General features: G+C 36.7%; 1 protein-coding gene across 1 annotated transcript in view; it reads left to right on the top strand.

Moving 5' to 3' along the window:
• The window catches only part of MYH15 (myosin heavy chain 15), a 123001-nt gene that overhangs the window by 37449 nt on the left and 68153 nt on the right, over positions 1-17399 (top strand). The window contains exons 13-19 of the mRNA XM_039856949.1: positions 468-617; positions 1171-1341; positions 9289-9465; positions 10468-10600; positions 13266-13333; positions 13962-14049; positions 16811-16928. Coding sequence (XP_039712883.1) covers positions 468-617; positions 1171-1341; positions 9289-9465; positions 10468-10600; positions 13266-13333; positions 13962-14049; positions 16811-16928 — 905 coding nt within the window. The remainder of the gene's footprint in view (positions 1-467; positions 618-1170; positions 1342-9288; positions 9466-10467; positions 10601-13265; positions 13334-13961; positions 14050-16810; positions 16929-17399) is intronic.

Here is a 17399-nt window from a genome sequence, read left to right as displayed (position 1 = left end):
ATAGGAGTCAGCGGGGGATTGCATTAGAGTGCAAATTCTGATTCCTAGGTCTGGGACTGGACTTGACATCTTTAACAAACTTCCAGGAGGTACTGATGCTGCAGGTCTTAGGACTACACTTTGAATAGCAAGGCTTTAGAACACATTGCCACCCTCTCTCCCCGCAAGGATATTCGGTTCTTCGGTAATAGGAACATGATTTCTCTCTCAGGAGTGTTAGGTAAGGAAGCACCAAGGTAACTCACCTCCTTTCTCTTTCCCTCTTCTCTCTCCCTCCCCTCTCCCTTTCCTCCCTTCTTTTCTCTCACTGTATTGTATTTTTCCTCATATGTCATCTCAACAGCATGCTAGAACCACAGAAAGTCAATAAATATATCTTGATTTTACTAGAAGTCAGTTACAGAGAGGCCCAGGATTAAAATGAACTCTGCTGTCAGAATAAGGATTGATTTCAATGTGATTTCTAGGTGTCCTATGCTGTTGGTGCCCTGTCTAAGTCAATATATGAAAGGATGTTTAAGTGGCTGGTGGCTCGTGTCAACAGGGCCATGGATGCCAAGCTGTCAAGGCAGTTCTTCATCGGCATTCTTGACATCACTGGTTTTGAAATCCTTGATGTAAGTATATCTGGTAAGAATGAAGTCAACGCATGTTTACAAGGAGATTAGAAAATGTGAATTGAACATCAGAAAATGTAGTCAAGGCATAATGAAATTCATTCTGTGTAAACATTAAGAGCTACTTTGGTTGGGAAAGAGCCATTGTTAAATAATAATTATAATAGTATTAGGAAATTCAGCCTTAAATGTAAATAGAGATAAAGAAATAATTTATGATTTCGAATTATATCATTGTGTTATTTTATTATCGTAATCTTTAGTTTGTGGGTATATCTGAAAAAGGTAAGAACTGAGCATTTGTTATTTACTCAATCTATTTGCTATCATATGACAGTGGTTATGGTTTTCTTTTTACATTTTTCCAAGTGGACCTCAATATTATTTTTTTATTGAGGTATATTTGACAAAATTGTATATATTTAAAGTATACACATACACATTGTGAATAATCACCACAGTCAAGTTAATTAACATCTCCATTGCCTCGAATAGTTACCATTTTCTCAATTTTATTTTTATCTCTTTTTCCTGCCTAATCACATCTTTGAAGTACAACAGTCTTGAGCAGCTTTGCATTAATTTTACCAATGAAAAGTTACAACAGTTTTTCAATCAGCACATGTTTGTTTTGGAGCAAGAGGAATATAGGGAAGAAAGCATTGGCTGGGTGTCCATTGACTTCGGTCTGGATTTGCAAGCCTGCATAGATCTCATTGAGAAGGTAATGCATGTTTTTCTCCCCGTCCATTTTCATTGAAGGAGAATTGTCCCTGCTTGCCATATTGATTGATCCATGTTAGGGCTCAGGCTCTGTCAGGGAATGGGAAATGGGGCAGGAGAACTCTGCTCATTTTCCCTTAATGGCATTTGTGAGCAGCACCGTGGTTGCCTAACTAAACTCTCACGTCAGTTATCCCACTCCATCATCTCTCATGCAAACTGTCACTGGCATTTGCGGCTTGCTCATGGCCTCCTCTGCTAACATGTGAGGAAACTCGTTGGGGTGAAAAATGGTCATGCTCTGGACTGGAAAAACAGCTGAAAATACGAGCATTGTAGGGCCTGGCTGGTTGACATATGGTGAAGGAGTATACCCAGAGCAGCTTTGTGAAGTTTGGCAAATTAGCATGCAAACAAACAATTGCCATAAATCCTCAAGGCCACTACCTTGCACAATGTAGTTTGTTCGTTTAATTGGACAAGTACCAGTTAGTTTAAGTAATTTATGACAATACGTCACGGCTTATTAGTAAATTAGCTGCAGTGAATTCAGGTTTCTGAATTCAGTGATGTTCCCAGACTCTGAAATCTTTCCATGTGCTCTGGTAAAGATTAACCGGGTTTGTTGGAGAAATTCACGATGACTTTTTCTGTGGCTTTGTCTGTGGGAGCAGGCATGGCAGCATGTTAGTAACTGTGTACCCCTTTTGTCTTACTATAACTGTGGATTGCAGTGCATTCTGGAGACAGGTCTGGGCAGACCAAGGTCTAGTGATTTTAGCTTTCTGAACATTCTCTTTAGCTATGCCGTCACATTTGATTCTCAACAACCCTGTCAGGAGTGGGCTAAAGTGATTAGCTTCTCACTGTTTTTTGTGGGCTTCAGATTTTATCAGTCAGTGTCCCATCAATTTTATTTATTTGATCTTAGATGAAACTGAATTTTCCTTGAAAATAGCCATTGTTTCTAACAGAAGTGGACATCATGTTTTTATTTCTTTTATAACCAGTGAACTTCCTGGAGGGGGACAGGCTGATTAAAAAAAATGATAATGACCAACTTGTGAACTGATTAAAAAAAAAAATAATAACCTAACCATGATCTGGTAAATGTTTGCTGGCATAATTAATGCTGTAATTTTCTAATTAGAAATAAAACAAAAGAACTGGCACTTCTCAAAGGGACAGATTTAGCTTCTGGCAATTGTCACCTCTAGTATCTATTTACTCCTATTGTGTGAATTGAATTGCTTTCAGGTAGAAGGTGGGACATTGACATGATTCAGATCCAGATAGGTATGTGAATATTACTGATTTTTAGTTGATCCGAAGCCTACTATTTTATGTTTGCCACTCTCATTTATTCCAAATAATACACTAGCAATATGGATGTAATTTCCTATTGTATTTTCTACTGATATGATAAATGAGAAAAAACTGACCAGATGATAGAAAGAAAAGTCTTTGGCTTTTTATGAATGATTTCAAAGGTGTTAAGTTCAGGGAAATGAGGAATACCAAAATCTTTCTTAAAATGATTCTATATTTTGAAAAGATTCATTGTGTTAGCTCATGCTGTATAAAGAAAATTTGTAGTAAATATTAATGATCAAACTCACTCCTTGACATAAAATAAATCATGGGACATTTTCAAAACACAGAAGAACTAAAATACATTAATATGTGCAAAAAGTCTTATAGCATGCATCTGTGTATAAAGGAATTTTCATACATAAAAGTTTTAAATGTTTATGTTTATAAAAACAATTTATGTCAAACTAACAAAAATGTATTTTAACACCAGCTTTAATTGTTAATTTGCTCTTCAAGCATACAGTGACCTTCTTACATAAACATGCAGTGAACAAATCTATTATAGGATTAGCTCACACTTATTCCATTACTTAAAATATTCTAGTTTGTTTAGAATTTGAGCATCATTTATATATTAAAGTATTAACATATAATTACAGATTTATGGTTTTACATAGGTATTGGTAAATAGATAATTTCTATTCTTTAAACAAATCCAAAATTATACATTTAAAAATGTGTTGCACTTCATTGTAGTCACCTTGAGAGGCTACATCCATCTTTCAGTAATTAGCCCTTTTAGAAAAAGCTTCTCACAGAATGGAGATTAGGATGATGATTTAGAATGTTACCAGCTTTGAAAGAAAATTAGCTTAAATACTGATCATCTTACCTGTCTTTAGTCCAAGCTGTCTTATCAAGCTTGATCACATTATTCACCTTATTTGCCTGACTTGTCCTGAAGAACTATATATTTTTTTAAGCTTTCCCAATGTTATTTTTGGAGAACAATTTAAAGATATATAATTAGGGATTAACAACAATATTGCTCATGTTTTCTCTGAAGTAATTAAATCACTTTATAACCTCATGGTTAATTCACTCAATGGTTCTGGGATGAAGGAGAAAGTCTGAAGTCACTCCTTTGATTTTCTCTGCTGTTCCAAGCATTCCAGAGCAGTGTCTTGTGACCATCTTGGCCCTACACTGGGATTGGGGGAGAGCTCTCTACCCCTGAGTTTTTCTCATGATCTTAGATAGCAGCTACCTCCACAATACTGGCTTGTGTTTGACATGGTGACAAAGCTGCAGCCTTTTACCAGAGATGGTTTTGCACAAGGTTATTAAACCCTTGCACACAATTTAAAGGAAGCTTTTTCCTATCTTTTAGATAAGAACACACAAGAAAATGCCCAATTCCTTAACTATCTATTTTCTTGGAAAGGAGAGAGGAGGGAAGGAGTCTTTTCAGGTCTCTGTAGGTCACTCATTATTTTCTCACCTCACTAGCTCAGGTGTCCAGGCTCTCTCCCTTAGGGAAAATGTCATGTATATAGTTTTGCTCTCATTAATCCTGCTATATTATAAAAGTTTTAGCCAAGAAGATCTCATATTCTCTGGTCAGTACAAAAATATCCTGGCTATATTCCATTAACCAAAAGTTGAACCCCATAAAATTGATCCCCATAAAAGACAAATTTTAAGTTTTCTAACACACCTAATCAGTCTCCTCAACAGTATCCATGTTGACCTCAAGGTTTCTTTGAGTCTCACTCTTGCTTTTAAGGACATCAGCTCTACCAGATAGCACCATTGTCATTTGGAAGTATTGCATCTACTTAGCTAAGCAAGTGGCTACACACACACACACACACACACACACACACACACACACACACACACGTACTTCTGGCTAAGACTTGTGCCTAAGACACATTCATAGAGCTGCTGATGTAAAAAATGTCCAAACCTATGGAGAATTTTTGTAAGAGTTTGAGCCTAAACTAATGACAACTCTCGGGAAGCAAGGTCTCAAATGCTCTGGCCTGAATAACTTTTGATTCTTTCTATAAAATGATACACTCTCAAACAACAGGAAGTTTCTGTGTGCCTACAGTAGTCGGTGGTGTCATATATCCTAAAGAAATTTCTAAAATACTTTAAATTCTGGTAGCATTTTGGCAATAAGAGTTGTTGCCTCTCAAATGAGGTTCTTTGGATGTGCTAATTCTGAAGTTTTTATTATAAAATGAATTACATTAATATCTAGTTATCTTTTGTATGCATATGAATATTTTCTTTAAATATATAACTCTTTGCTTTTTTGTTTGCAGCTTAGTTTCTGCCTGACTATTGCCCATAGCAAAGTAGCCCAGACCCCAAAGCTCAAACCTATCTGTTTGAGTGTTCACCTGTAGATTAATTACTTAAAAATTTGCTGAGGACTTAATTTTAGTCACCTTGCAAGTTACTGTGCTAAGGATTGTGAGAAATGCAATCTAGAGACATCATCCTAGTACCCAAGGAACTTAGGGTGTAATTGAAAAGATGTCTTAAGACCAAAACTATTACTGTTTTTTTTTTTTAAATATTAAACAAGTACATTTATTTTGTAACTAACTTGTTTTGATCATTTCCTTGACATCCCACTGGTGAGTGGGAAATTTCTGCCCTAGAGTTATGGGGCTGGCTAACATAGGACACCCAACACTGGACAGATGAGATTGACAGCAGTTTATTAGTTACATATACTCATAGCCTGGGGGATAAGGACACTACATATCATGCAGGGCTACATTGTGGTTGCACTTGGGAGCAGAATGAATAAGCAGGGGCTGTGGGAGGCAGGCACTGTAATAAGAATAGGATGAGGTGACCCTTGGTTCTCATTGGAGGATGAGATTGGCCATAGGCAGGCAGGGAATTGAAACCCATTACTCAAGGATAAGCAGGCACTCTGCCTGGTCCCATGATATGTAGGGTTGTTTAGCTAGGGAACCTTACTCCCTGGAGCACAGTGGTGAGGGGAACTTGTGATTAGGTCATTTGAGGCCCTCCTGATTTCCCCCTGATGTCAAGGCACACATAATGTTGGGTTTTAATTTTAGGCCTAATACCACACTCTCTGTAGACTTTGAATTAAATGCTGTAAAAAACTTAAACATTTGTTATAAATAGCACTTGCCCTTAGGAAGTATGCAGTCAAGTAGGAGATTTGTAAGTCTAATAAATGTAAAAATATGTGTCAGTATAAATGCAGTAAAGGCACTGATGAAGACCCACAGAGCTCAGAAAAGCAGAGGTCACCTCAATCTGCAGAAATCTAGGAAGGCCTGGTGAGAAGGGGGTAAAATTTCAGCTGGGTCTTAGGGAATAGATATAATTTCATCGGGTGAAGAAAAGAAGTTAGCAGGCAAAGAAACTGGCAAGAGCAAAGGCTTAGAAACAGGAAAAAGAACATTTTTCAAAATGTTAGGTCGTCTAATTAGAACATAGAATACACAGATGGAAGTAGCTAGAAGTAAAAATGGAGGGTTAGACTGAAGGGATTTTAATGAATTTATACCTTAACTTTTAGGCATTGGGAGCCAAAGAGGGTTCTGCACTGGACAATGGAATAGTCAGAGCTGCTCATGTTTAATCTGGTGGGTTCATGTGTGGTGTTTGGAATGAAAGGAGAGGCTAAAATTAAAGCATTTAGAAAGCCGTTATAGTAGTCCAGGTGAGTAATAGGTCCTGAATCAGGACAGCAGAAATGAAAATAGTAAGAAAGTGACAGATATAAAAGAGAGGAAGGCAGAATTGATCATATTTGAAGAGGGAGAGATTAGACCACTAATGGTCTGAGGGCAACTGGCTCAAACCATTTACTGTGCAATATAGAACAATTGATTCTATGGGGCAGAACATAATTACTGTTTTTCTAGACCTATCTGGAAATTAATTTGCTGGAGGGGCTCATATTTATTAGAAGCTTTACGTCTCCTGAACACTGGAGAAATGGAAAACACTCTGAAGAGTGTTTTACCCTCCTTAGTGGTTTAGTTGTTACTTTATCAGTTACAACATCTACTTGTTTTCCACAAAACTTCCATCACCCCAAATAGAAGTTGGCTTCATTAGAGTCCCAGGGAAATGGCGGTCCTCCTGCATGGAAGGTGGCTCTGTGTGAAATGGGGGCCGCCACTCTATGTAAGTTTGCCACAACCCTCTCGTTAACAGACACCATCCCAGGATGGTGTCATTTAAAACAATTAATTCCAGTTTTCACTGAGGGTTGACTATGGGTGTGGTAGGAAAATACATGGTACAAGATGGAGTCCATGCCTCTAGGAGCTTGTACCAGTGAATCCACTGTTTAATTTGTCATATTCTCCCTTGTCCTTCCCCTTCCTTGTCATTTCTCACTTTTCCAAGAACTCACAAGGTCAGTGCTGCCGAGAGCAAGACAGGTGTCAAATTCACTTAGAGCATTTTGTCCCCACTTAGAACACTTCACATATTCACTCACCACATCATTCCTAACCTAGGTTCTTGAGATAAAGATGTCCCAGAACTATTCAGTACAAGATTTATTGGTGGAATGGTGTTCAATACATTTTTCTATAAAATGTAGGTTCTGAGTCTATGAGAATAAACAAAAGAGGTAGAAAACCATAGTCCATATATTAGAATGACAGACTCAGATGGATCAAGAAACATGATCTTAAAATATCTGATGATCCACCACTAAGAAGAATTAGATCCATTTGTATTGACTCCCGTCGAATAATTTAGAACGAAAGGTTCTGAAATGCAAATAGATTTTCTTTTAGTATATCACTGTCCAGAGCTTTGACTTGAAGTTGGTGTATTCTCTCTCTCTGGAAATATTCAAGCATAAGCTAAACTGATTTTTAGAAGGAAATAGTGAAGAGAATTCAAGAAGCTGTTGAATGGGTTGGACTACACCTTTATTGTCTTTCGCAAACCTGAGAGTCTATGATTCTTATGTACAAAGGGTTAGTAGAGAATTGGGAAATTTATGTCGTTGGGCCAAGGACTTGTGTGTTATCTTGGAATTATCATGACATCTTACTTGTACCTCTGTTTTGTCTGCTTTGTAGTCTGCATATCATGTGTCTTCTTGATGAAATGCTCTGGAGCTAGAACCCCTGTCTGATTCCTCCTTTTATGACCCAAAGTATCTGGTAGAGTGATTTGTTCATGAAGGCACTGCAAAAATATTCATGGAGTAGATAAATGAATATACAAATATACAAAAACACGTGCAAACATAAGAATCCTTGATTCTACCTCTCCCCACCCCCCACCCCGCCCATAAAAAACAACCTGTTTTTCCCTATTTGTGTGTACCCTGTATTGGTTAAAGGCAGCATCACCCATTTGTTCAAACCAAAAGCCTGGTCATCCTTCTTTTTTCTATTATGCTCCAGATTCTATCCATTAAGTTGTGACCCATTTCTAATTTCAGCTTATATCACATTTCAATGACTTTGCACAACCTCCAGCATTATCACTAGTCTCAACCAGGAGTCAGCAAACTATAGCCCTGTAGGCAAAAGCCAGTCTACAGTCTGTTTTTGTAAATGGTTTTAATGAGACATTGTTACAATCATTGCATTTACATGTTGTCATTTGCTGTTTTCAGGGCTAAAACGGCTGAGTTGATTGTGGTCGTTTCCAGAGACTATAGAACCCACAAAGTCTAAAATGTTGACTATATGGCCCTTTAGAGAGAAAGTTTGCTGACAAAGGTCATTAGGTTTTCTATCGCACATTCTGTTTTTGTTTTTTATAACTCTTTAAAAATGTAAAAACCATTAGAAGTTCTCTGGCTTACCGGTACAGGCCCACAGGCTGGATTTGACCCATAGGCTGTGTACTTCACCAGCCTCTTTTCTAAGCAAACGGTTCTTTTCAAGCATAAATCACGTCACATCACTTCATGTTAAAAATCTCTAGTTACACTTAAATAAAAATTACACTTAAAATAAAATCCAAATGTCTTGCCATGGTCTAAGAGACCTTGGGATTCAATACTACTTACCTCTCTGACTTTATTTTATAAGTACATGCTCCATTCGACTAGCTTTGCTCTGTCTACACTTGGCTCTGGCCAGACCTCCAACTTGTCCAGTGTGCTGCTGCCTCAGGGCTGCACGCTCTTCATTTCTCTGCCCAAAATACTTTATGCAGATCTCAGGATTTGCTCTTCTCATTCAGATCAGAGGGTTTTACTTGATTATCCCACTAGAATAGCTTGTACTCAGCCCCCTGCCCCTACCTCAGTCATTCTCTGTCTCTTTACTTTGCATGATTTCTTCAGAGCACTTATGTGAAACTAAGTCATTTATTTATATTTTTGTTTACTTGTCTCTTGTCTGACCCACTAGAATGTAAGCACTTTGTGTATGTGACTCCCGACCACATGGCCAGATCCTACTGGTGCCTGGCTTCTAATAGGTATTTTACAAATATTTGTTGAATGGATGATTGGCTAGTTATATGTAGTAAATATACTTTTCCTTCATCAACTGATTAGGTTCCTGGGAAAGAATTTGCACTGACCCCCCTTTGAAAGTGCTGTTTACTGGCGTGTTTTTCATCTGCTGTTCATATATGTCTTCAACAGCCAATGGGCATCTTTTACATCCTTAAAGAGGAGTGTATGTGTCCTCAAGCTACAGATGTGACTTTTATGACCAAACTTTTTGACAACCATTTTGGAAAGTCGGTTCATTTCCAGAAGCCCAAGCCTGATAAGAAGGAATATGAAGCTCACTTTGAATTTGTCCATTATGCAGGAGTGGTAAGTTACCTCTAGACCTTCAGCCCTGCCTATTTCAATGCACTCAGCCCAAATCCTTAGATAATGTATAAGTAAAGTTTAGATTAAATGAAGAGACGAACAAAATAAATCTCAGTTCCAAAAAAAAAAGTTGGTATAACCTTTTAACACTTAGAAATGAAATACCTCTATTATAATATTATTCCATGTGCACAGAGGTAAAAAAATCTCAAAATAGACTCTGTCACCCCAACCCAAAGTAAGAAAGCTTCAGAAAGTCATGGAGACCATCAAAGTCATGGGTTTTTCCTTATTTGTCCTTCCTTTTAACTTAACATTATATGAATCAGTGATTTCCATTGATCTTTTTATTGAAGATTTTTTTTATTCTCTCATAAAGAAGTAGTCACTGTGAAGTAATGGTCTCCAACCAATGACCAACAAAGGTTTCCAATGACCCTCGCTGCCTCTTCTCATTTCCCCACTGGTATGTGTGTGTGCGTGCCCCTTTTTTTTCTGCTTTTATGTTTTTGGTCAGTGATTCTGGATGGAACAGAAAGAGAACTGAAAAAAATAATACTTCACCTTAAATGACCTGCTAACTGTACAGTTATGCTTATAATTCTCTTCTTTGATATCCTTGGATATTAATGACAATATTTACAGTAAAATACCATTATAATTACTGATGCTTTTTTGAATGCTCACTGCATATCAGAGACAATTGCATTATTTATTCTTGTCTGTGATAGAGTGCTGATGTGAATTGTTTCTACTGGAAATACCATCTATTTCTTCCTCTCTCCTCTCTTTTTCTCTCTCTCTTCCCTTCTTTTCCTTTCTATAATGTAAAGCCAGAGATTCTCTTTGAATTACACAATGAACTTATGGAGTTATTATTCAGTACTGTTACATCAAACTAAAGGACCCAAATTTTGTGGTGTTTTCTTCTGAAGAATGTGCAGTTTGCAGTGTTAATTTATGGATTCTCTTTTGTTACCTGAACTGCATGTCTTTCCTAAGGTGCCTTATAACATCAGTGGCTGGCTTGAAAAAAACAAAGACCTTCTTAATGAAACAGTGGTGGCCGTGTTTCAGAAATCATCTAACAGACTCCTGGCAAATCTTTTTGAAAATTACATCAGTACTGACAGTGGTGAGTCAAAAAATCTTTCCTCATTTTTCAGCCTCAGAATGAAACCCATGGCTGTTTCAGCACTTAACAATAGTCCTTGCTTCTTTCCTATGATAGCTGTGTCTGCTCCCTGTGATCTGAGTCATCCTCTCTTAGCATTTCTGTCCTCAGGCTGGTGGTTCTTCAGGGAAATGATGCTCGAAGATAGATATATTTCAAGGAGTCTGTTCTGGCCTGCTTTTATCGTCTATTCTATCCAGCTGCAAAGAGAGAGCAGCAAACCATATTTTGATAAATGATTTAGGGGAAGTAACAAGTCTCTTTAATATATATTACCTAAATATCTTGGAATTCTCCTTCCAAGTGCTTTTGTATTATAATAAATTGGGGCTACTCTAAGCTTCATGAAGGCAGGGATTATTCTGATTTGTTCAATTGTAGCCTCAAGCATGTAGCAAATGCCTCTTTAGCAGGTACTCCATAAATATTTATTGACCAACTAATTAATAACTAATCTTGTTTAGTAGTTGGTAATTTACAAAGCACATTCAGATAACATTATCTTACTCAATCCTTGCCATGACCCTTTTGGATAAATATATAGGGAAATCTCTCCTCGTTTTACAAGAACAAGAATAGAAGAATTAAGTAGTGCCCCCAGTTTCGCAAATCTACTAAATGCCAAAGCCAATGAAGAAAGCAGGACTTCTGCTTCCTCGTCTGTTGCCTATTGTACGTTCACTGTCTCCCAGAAACAAACAAAACAGAGAGATGGACAGGCTATAAGTATTTAGGATGCAATTTAGACCTCTGCACCATGATACAAAGGATTTGAGGATACTGAGCCTAAGTTTAACATCACCCTCACAACTGGACTTAATGTGAGCTACAGAGGGAAGCTCTCCAGGATTCATAGCAAAAGTCATAGATTGGCAGCTCCTGAGCAGAACCTGGCCTTCAAACATGGTTGTGTTTGGTCCACACAGGTTAAAAAAATAATCAGAGATTTCACATACATATTTGGTTTCCCTTTTCTTTTAAAAAAATGGAAATTATGGGAAAATAGAAAATCTGGCCAGCCTGGGTTCAGATACTCTCTTGGCAATGGGGCAGATTGTACTTTAAGTGGGATAGTGTATCCTCTCACCTCCTATCATTGTCACCCTCCTAGTATCTTAATCCAGCTTCAAGTTAACTCACGGGTCCCATAGGCCGATTTGGGACTCCTGATTGACATGGTCAGGGAATGGAGAGAGAATTTAGCTCTTCCCGGCTTCATCAGCACATGATGACATAATTCAGGAGCATGCCTAAAATCCTGTTGGCTTGCCTCAAGAGGAAGTTGAGAAATGGAAGCTATTGTGTTTGGCCCCTGATAATCTTCAAGCAGTGCATTTGCTTGATTCTAATAGCATCCTAAGTGCCTTTGAGGAGTCTGTTAGATAGTGGTCACATTGCTTATGGTTCCCAGATGAGTAATTTTCTGATCAAAAGAGATCAGAGAGTGGTTTGGGCAGAGAATTAGAGACGAAATCGTCTTCTAACTCTTCAGGGTGTGTGCTGTGTTCTCTGGAAATAAAAGAGAAGAATTGTCCAGAATATCTCCGTTCTTTTTCATAATTCTTTCAGCATCCCCTGAAACTACTTGCCTCCAAGTTTCTGACTCATCCAAATATCAGATTGCCTATAATAACCATACTTTCTTCTGGGGAATCCAAGTACTTTAAACCTGTTATAATTTTAAAAATATTAATGGAAGGTAGTATTCTTTTCTCGTATGGAGAAACTGAAGTTAAAAGATTTCAAGTGATTCACTTGAAGGGCCTGGGAGTATCAATAAGACAATCACGATTAAACTCTGTGACATCTGCCTCGGCACAGTTGTCACTCAGGCGCAGAGAACATTTTATTAGTTTTCTGTATTGATAGTTGGCTCATTTTTTACAGATTGCCTATGGATTTTGTTGTACATTTTCATGAGTTAGCACTACACAGATGTTTATAAAACAATTTGGCTTAGCATAAATTCTTTTGCTTCGAGAAAATGAAAATAGATTGTTTTTTATAAATTATAAAAGTAATATATGAGTATTGCCAAAAACACAGAAAATACAGAATAACTAAAAAGAGGAACATAAAAATTACCTATAATCTCACATAGAGAGCTAACAACTGCTAACATTTTGATGTATTCTCTTCCCAACATTTTTTAATGTATATAGTCACCCATAATACAACCACAATTAAAAACATGTATATATACTCACAATCATAATACACAAACTATTTTGTAACCTACTTTTTCTCTCAAATCCTAGAAATCTTTCCATGTAAGTTATATGGATCCACATCGTCATTTTAAAAGGTGAAAGCATTTCATCATATGCCTACTCTTTCATAATTTAACTAACCAATCTCCTATTGATGAACAATTATTGATAATTTTTTTGATTAATTTATTTGTAATAACTATACAATGCTGCAATGAGTATCTTTACACAGTTGTCTGATTATTTCCTTAAGGAAAAGCACTAGAAATAGACTTTTTATGTTTGAGACGTATTTTTAAAGCTTTTGTAGATATTGCCATATTGCTTCCAGAACTTTGACGAATTTATGCTTTCATCAGCAGGGTATGGTAATGTGACAAAAAAAGAGCTTTCTAAATGTTTTTTTCTTTTTTTAGCTCTACAGTTTGGAGAGAAAAAACGCAAGAAAGGAGCTTCATTCCAAACGGTTGCATCTCTGCATAAAGTAATTTTTAATTGCATCTACTCGTATATTAACTGCCTCACAATCTGCATAGTTATTACTTATTTGAAATTTCATATCTTCAAGTAACAATAAAAAATCTGAGGTTAGCCAAGTTGGAAAAGTTGAAGTTTATTTTGATATTAAACAACTCACAGTTACCGGAATTGCTCTTAGCAAAATAGGAAGCTAAGCTCTCTCCCTACCCTCAGCTTCAGACTCCAGCCCCTCCCTTGCCTTAAGGTACAATAGGTGCATTTGTGCTCAAAGCTCCTTCAAGGATCAGACTAAGCAGAGTCTATACAATAAAGATTTTCCTGAGATAAAGCTTGAGAAACAATATTTTTCTTCAGGCCATTTTATTGCCCAGCCATAAGTTATTGTTATCAAATTCAAAACAGGTAGATATGATTCACAGCAGAACTATGTCTGTCAGATAAATGTTGACTACCATAGGAAAGAAATCATGTATGTTTTGTAAGCAGGGAAGCATCTTGAATTCATTATTTTATTGTTAACATGTATCTTGGTTTTAAGATTAAGTTGATAGAATTAGAGACACTTGTGAGGTGCAGTAATGTTTTTAGTGACTTACAAAGTGATTTTGTGTCTGTTATGGTCTCTGTTTTAGGAAAACCTAAATAAACTGATGACTAACCTGAAGTCAACAGCACCTCATTTTGTGAGATGCATAAATCCCAATGTAAACAAAATGCCAGGTAAGAACTGGACTTCTTTGTAATCCATAACAGGGCATACATTTGACTTGAGCTATGTAGAATGTCCTTTTAAGAAACATTTACCAGTCCCTTTTATATAAGGGTAGATTTTCAGATTAAAAAAAAAAAAGTGAAAGTAAGTTAAAAGTAAGGTCTTTAGAATTTCCACAAGATTGCCTTTGAATTGAGATTCAAGTGGATGTAAGGAAAGATTTCACAAAAGAGGCTCAATTGGGTATCATTAAAATGCTTGATAATATCATTTAAATTCCTTCTTGAATTTCATGCTAAAACATGGATGAGCTTCTATGCCATTGTCTACAAGGACAAAATATAATAAAGAGGGATTGAATAATTGATTGGGAGATTAAGATGGATATATCAGCATAACAAAAATTTTTAGGTCTGAATTATCTCAATTGACCATAAAGAGTTTCTAAATCCATTTCTAATTGTTAAGAATTCCCTCTAGTCTTCCTTCCTAAGGCTATTATCTTCCCTCTCCCTAATAGTATAAATCTCTTCAGTTATGTACATCTGGGCGGTGGAGACTTATTTTATGTTTCTTTTTCCCCAGTTTTATTGAGATATAATTGACATGCATCACTGTATAAGTTTAAGGTGCGCAGCATAATGGTTTGACTTATCTCATGGAATGATTACCACAAGCTTAATCAACATTCATCGTCTCATATAGATATAAAAATATAAAAAGACTTTTTGTGTGTGATGAGATTTTTAGGATTTACTTTCTTAACTTTTATACAGAGCTTCCAGCAGTGTTAACTATAGTCTCCATGCTGTACATGTACCCCTAGTACTTATTTATTTTATAATCATAAATTGGTACCTTTTGACCATGCTCTTCCAATTTTTCCTCCCCTCACCCTTACTTACCACCGGTACCTACAAATCTCATCTTTTTTCTGAGTTTGGTGTTATTTTTATTTTTATTTTTTTTGATTCCACATATATGTGATGTCATATGAGATATATATGTAATTTTTTTTTTCTTTTTCCTCTGACTAATTTACTTGGCATAAGGCCCTCAAGGTCAATCCATGTTGTTGCATATGGCAGAATTTCCTCCTTTAATTGTTGAAAAATATTCCACTGAATATATATGCTACGACTTCTTTATCCAGTCATCTGTGGATGGATACTTAGGTTGTTCACATGTCTTGGCTTGTTGTAATGGATACTTTTTGTTAAGTAGATGGTGATAGAGGGATGATGGGATGGATGTGTGGTGGTGAGTTATTTTTTTTATGTTTTTAATTGGCAAAACAAAGTTTTTACTGGTATTATCTACATGGCTTGCTTTCTTTTTGTCATGAGTTTAGAGATTCCCAGCCTTCTCATTGGAATTACAGGCTTTTATAAGAGCTTGGTCGGAGGCTGTCAGCCTCAAAGTTGTATATTTGGCAAGCACTTATGTCTTCAGAGCACTAATCACCCTTGGAATATGTAGCCAGATGTTGCTGATTCTGATTTCTAAAGTTCTGTAGTATCTTGCATTTTTATTAACCTCCTGTAATTAAGACCCAATCTTGACAGTCTGTGACCTATTTTGGGAAAGTGTGATGCTAAACAATGATGCTGCAGTTTGAGTTTTTGCATTGCAAACACTTCATGTTCATTCACGCTGTATGTTTTTGCCTCATTGTTTCTTATCAGCTGGATATCTAAATGCATTTAGGGACATTGCTTTCATCTAGCAAGGAATTTAATTAGCTGCCTCTATTTTGGAGTAATTCTGTTACCTTTTACAGTTGCCTCCCATCAAGTCAGCTCTGATTTCAGCAGGACTTTTTTTTTTTTAAGTCATAAGACAAAGTTATAAGAAAAGCTTCATGATCTAATCAAAACAGCTCTTCATGTGTTATTCAAGGGAATGAGGGTGCTTGATGTTAAAGTGTCATAGGACTCCACTTTAGCCACTTCTTACAGATCATCTGTTTCTATCTATGAAAGGGATTGGAGTACAGGAATACGGATATATGGGTTAGAGTTTATTTTTGTGACCCGGGGCATAGGCAGAGTCGTCTCATTCCAGGTTTTCTCATAACACCGTAGTATGGCTTTGTGTTAGGAATGCTGCTTGGATTCTTCCAGAACTTGCTGAGAATCAGGTACAGTGGCTCCTTGGATGGTTTTTCAAATGCTTCTCTTAGAGATTATAGCTCTAGTGGTGCTGCTTTTGATGAAAGAGGAAGTGATAGGAAGATGCTTATACTGTAGAGTAAAACTTAGGTACTGAATGTAGGCTGAAATGTGGCCAAGTCCTTTCTAAGGCAAAATAGTAAACGGAATTTAGTTTGTGTGCCATCTTCCCTTTTCTTTTTATCCCACCTTCTTGTAATCCCTTTCCCATACTTGGAGATAGCAGTTCCCTTTTGAATTCTTATTTTTCTCTCTAGCTGGTTTTTGCTGGTGAATAGATATAGTATCAGCCATTTACATTTTAGCAAAAATGTATTCTTTTTCATCTTCTAGGAATAATTGCTTATATGATCTTGACTATCTGCCAACTAAAGCGTTCGTTCCATGTTAAAGGAATTTTAGGTAAATTCTATTTGGAGACTCCTACGTAGTAGGATGAATACTGTCAGTGCCATTAGGCTGGGAGTGAGTGAACTATTACCTATCATGTAGGAAACACCAAATTCAAACTCTTTGACTCCAAGACAAAGCAATTAGGACAAAAATCTAAGGTAATAATTTTTTTAGACGCAGATTCAGAGCAACCCTTTTTTTTCAGGTGTAATGGATCCTTACTTGGTTCTACAGCAACTGCATTGTAATGGTGTCTTGGAAGGGATTAGGATATACCGTGAAGGATTTCCAAATCGACTGCTATATGCTGATTTTAAACAAAGGTAAACATACATACCGGGATCCAAGAAGCCTGAGGCAGTCTATTCCATTTTCTTCTCCTTCTGAGTGTGTAGGCATGTATTTTTTGTTTGGTTGATGTTCTCTAGACAACAGATCGATGTGTTTTTGTGGTGGTGAAATATATGATGACAGAGTTCCATTATTATTTCCCCTTAAATCCGACATTCATGTAGCTGTAATATCCTTAAATCTCTATTAATGGATAATAGACCCACATAAAAGAAGAAATATATACAGAAGAAAGATATGAAGGCTGAATTGAATTTCTGAAATGTTGTATATACTTAATCGTAGCTGCCATCTAAGTAGGCTGTTGCTTAACTAGCAAACGTGTGAAAGGAAGGAAGTCAGCAGTGTGTATGGCAGTAGGCCAGAGAGGCATCTTTGCTTTCTATTTCTTGCATTCTTGAAGTGTAAATTACAGGTCATCAAGCAAATTTGAGCAAAGTATG

The sequence above is a fragment of the Pteropus medius genome, unplaced genomic scaffold (genome assembly GCF_902729225.1).
Source record: "Pteropus medius unplaced genomic scaffold, Ma_sr-lr_union100, whole genome shotgun sequence".
Taxonomy (NCBI): Eukaryota; Metazoa; Chordata; class Mammalia; order Chiroptera; family Pteropodidae; genus Pteropus; species Pteropus medius.
This window is presented reverse-complemented; position numbering and strand designations above follow the sequence as displayed.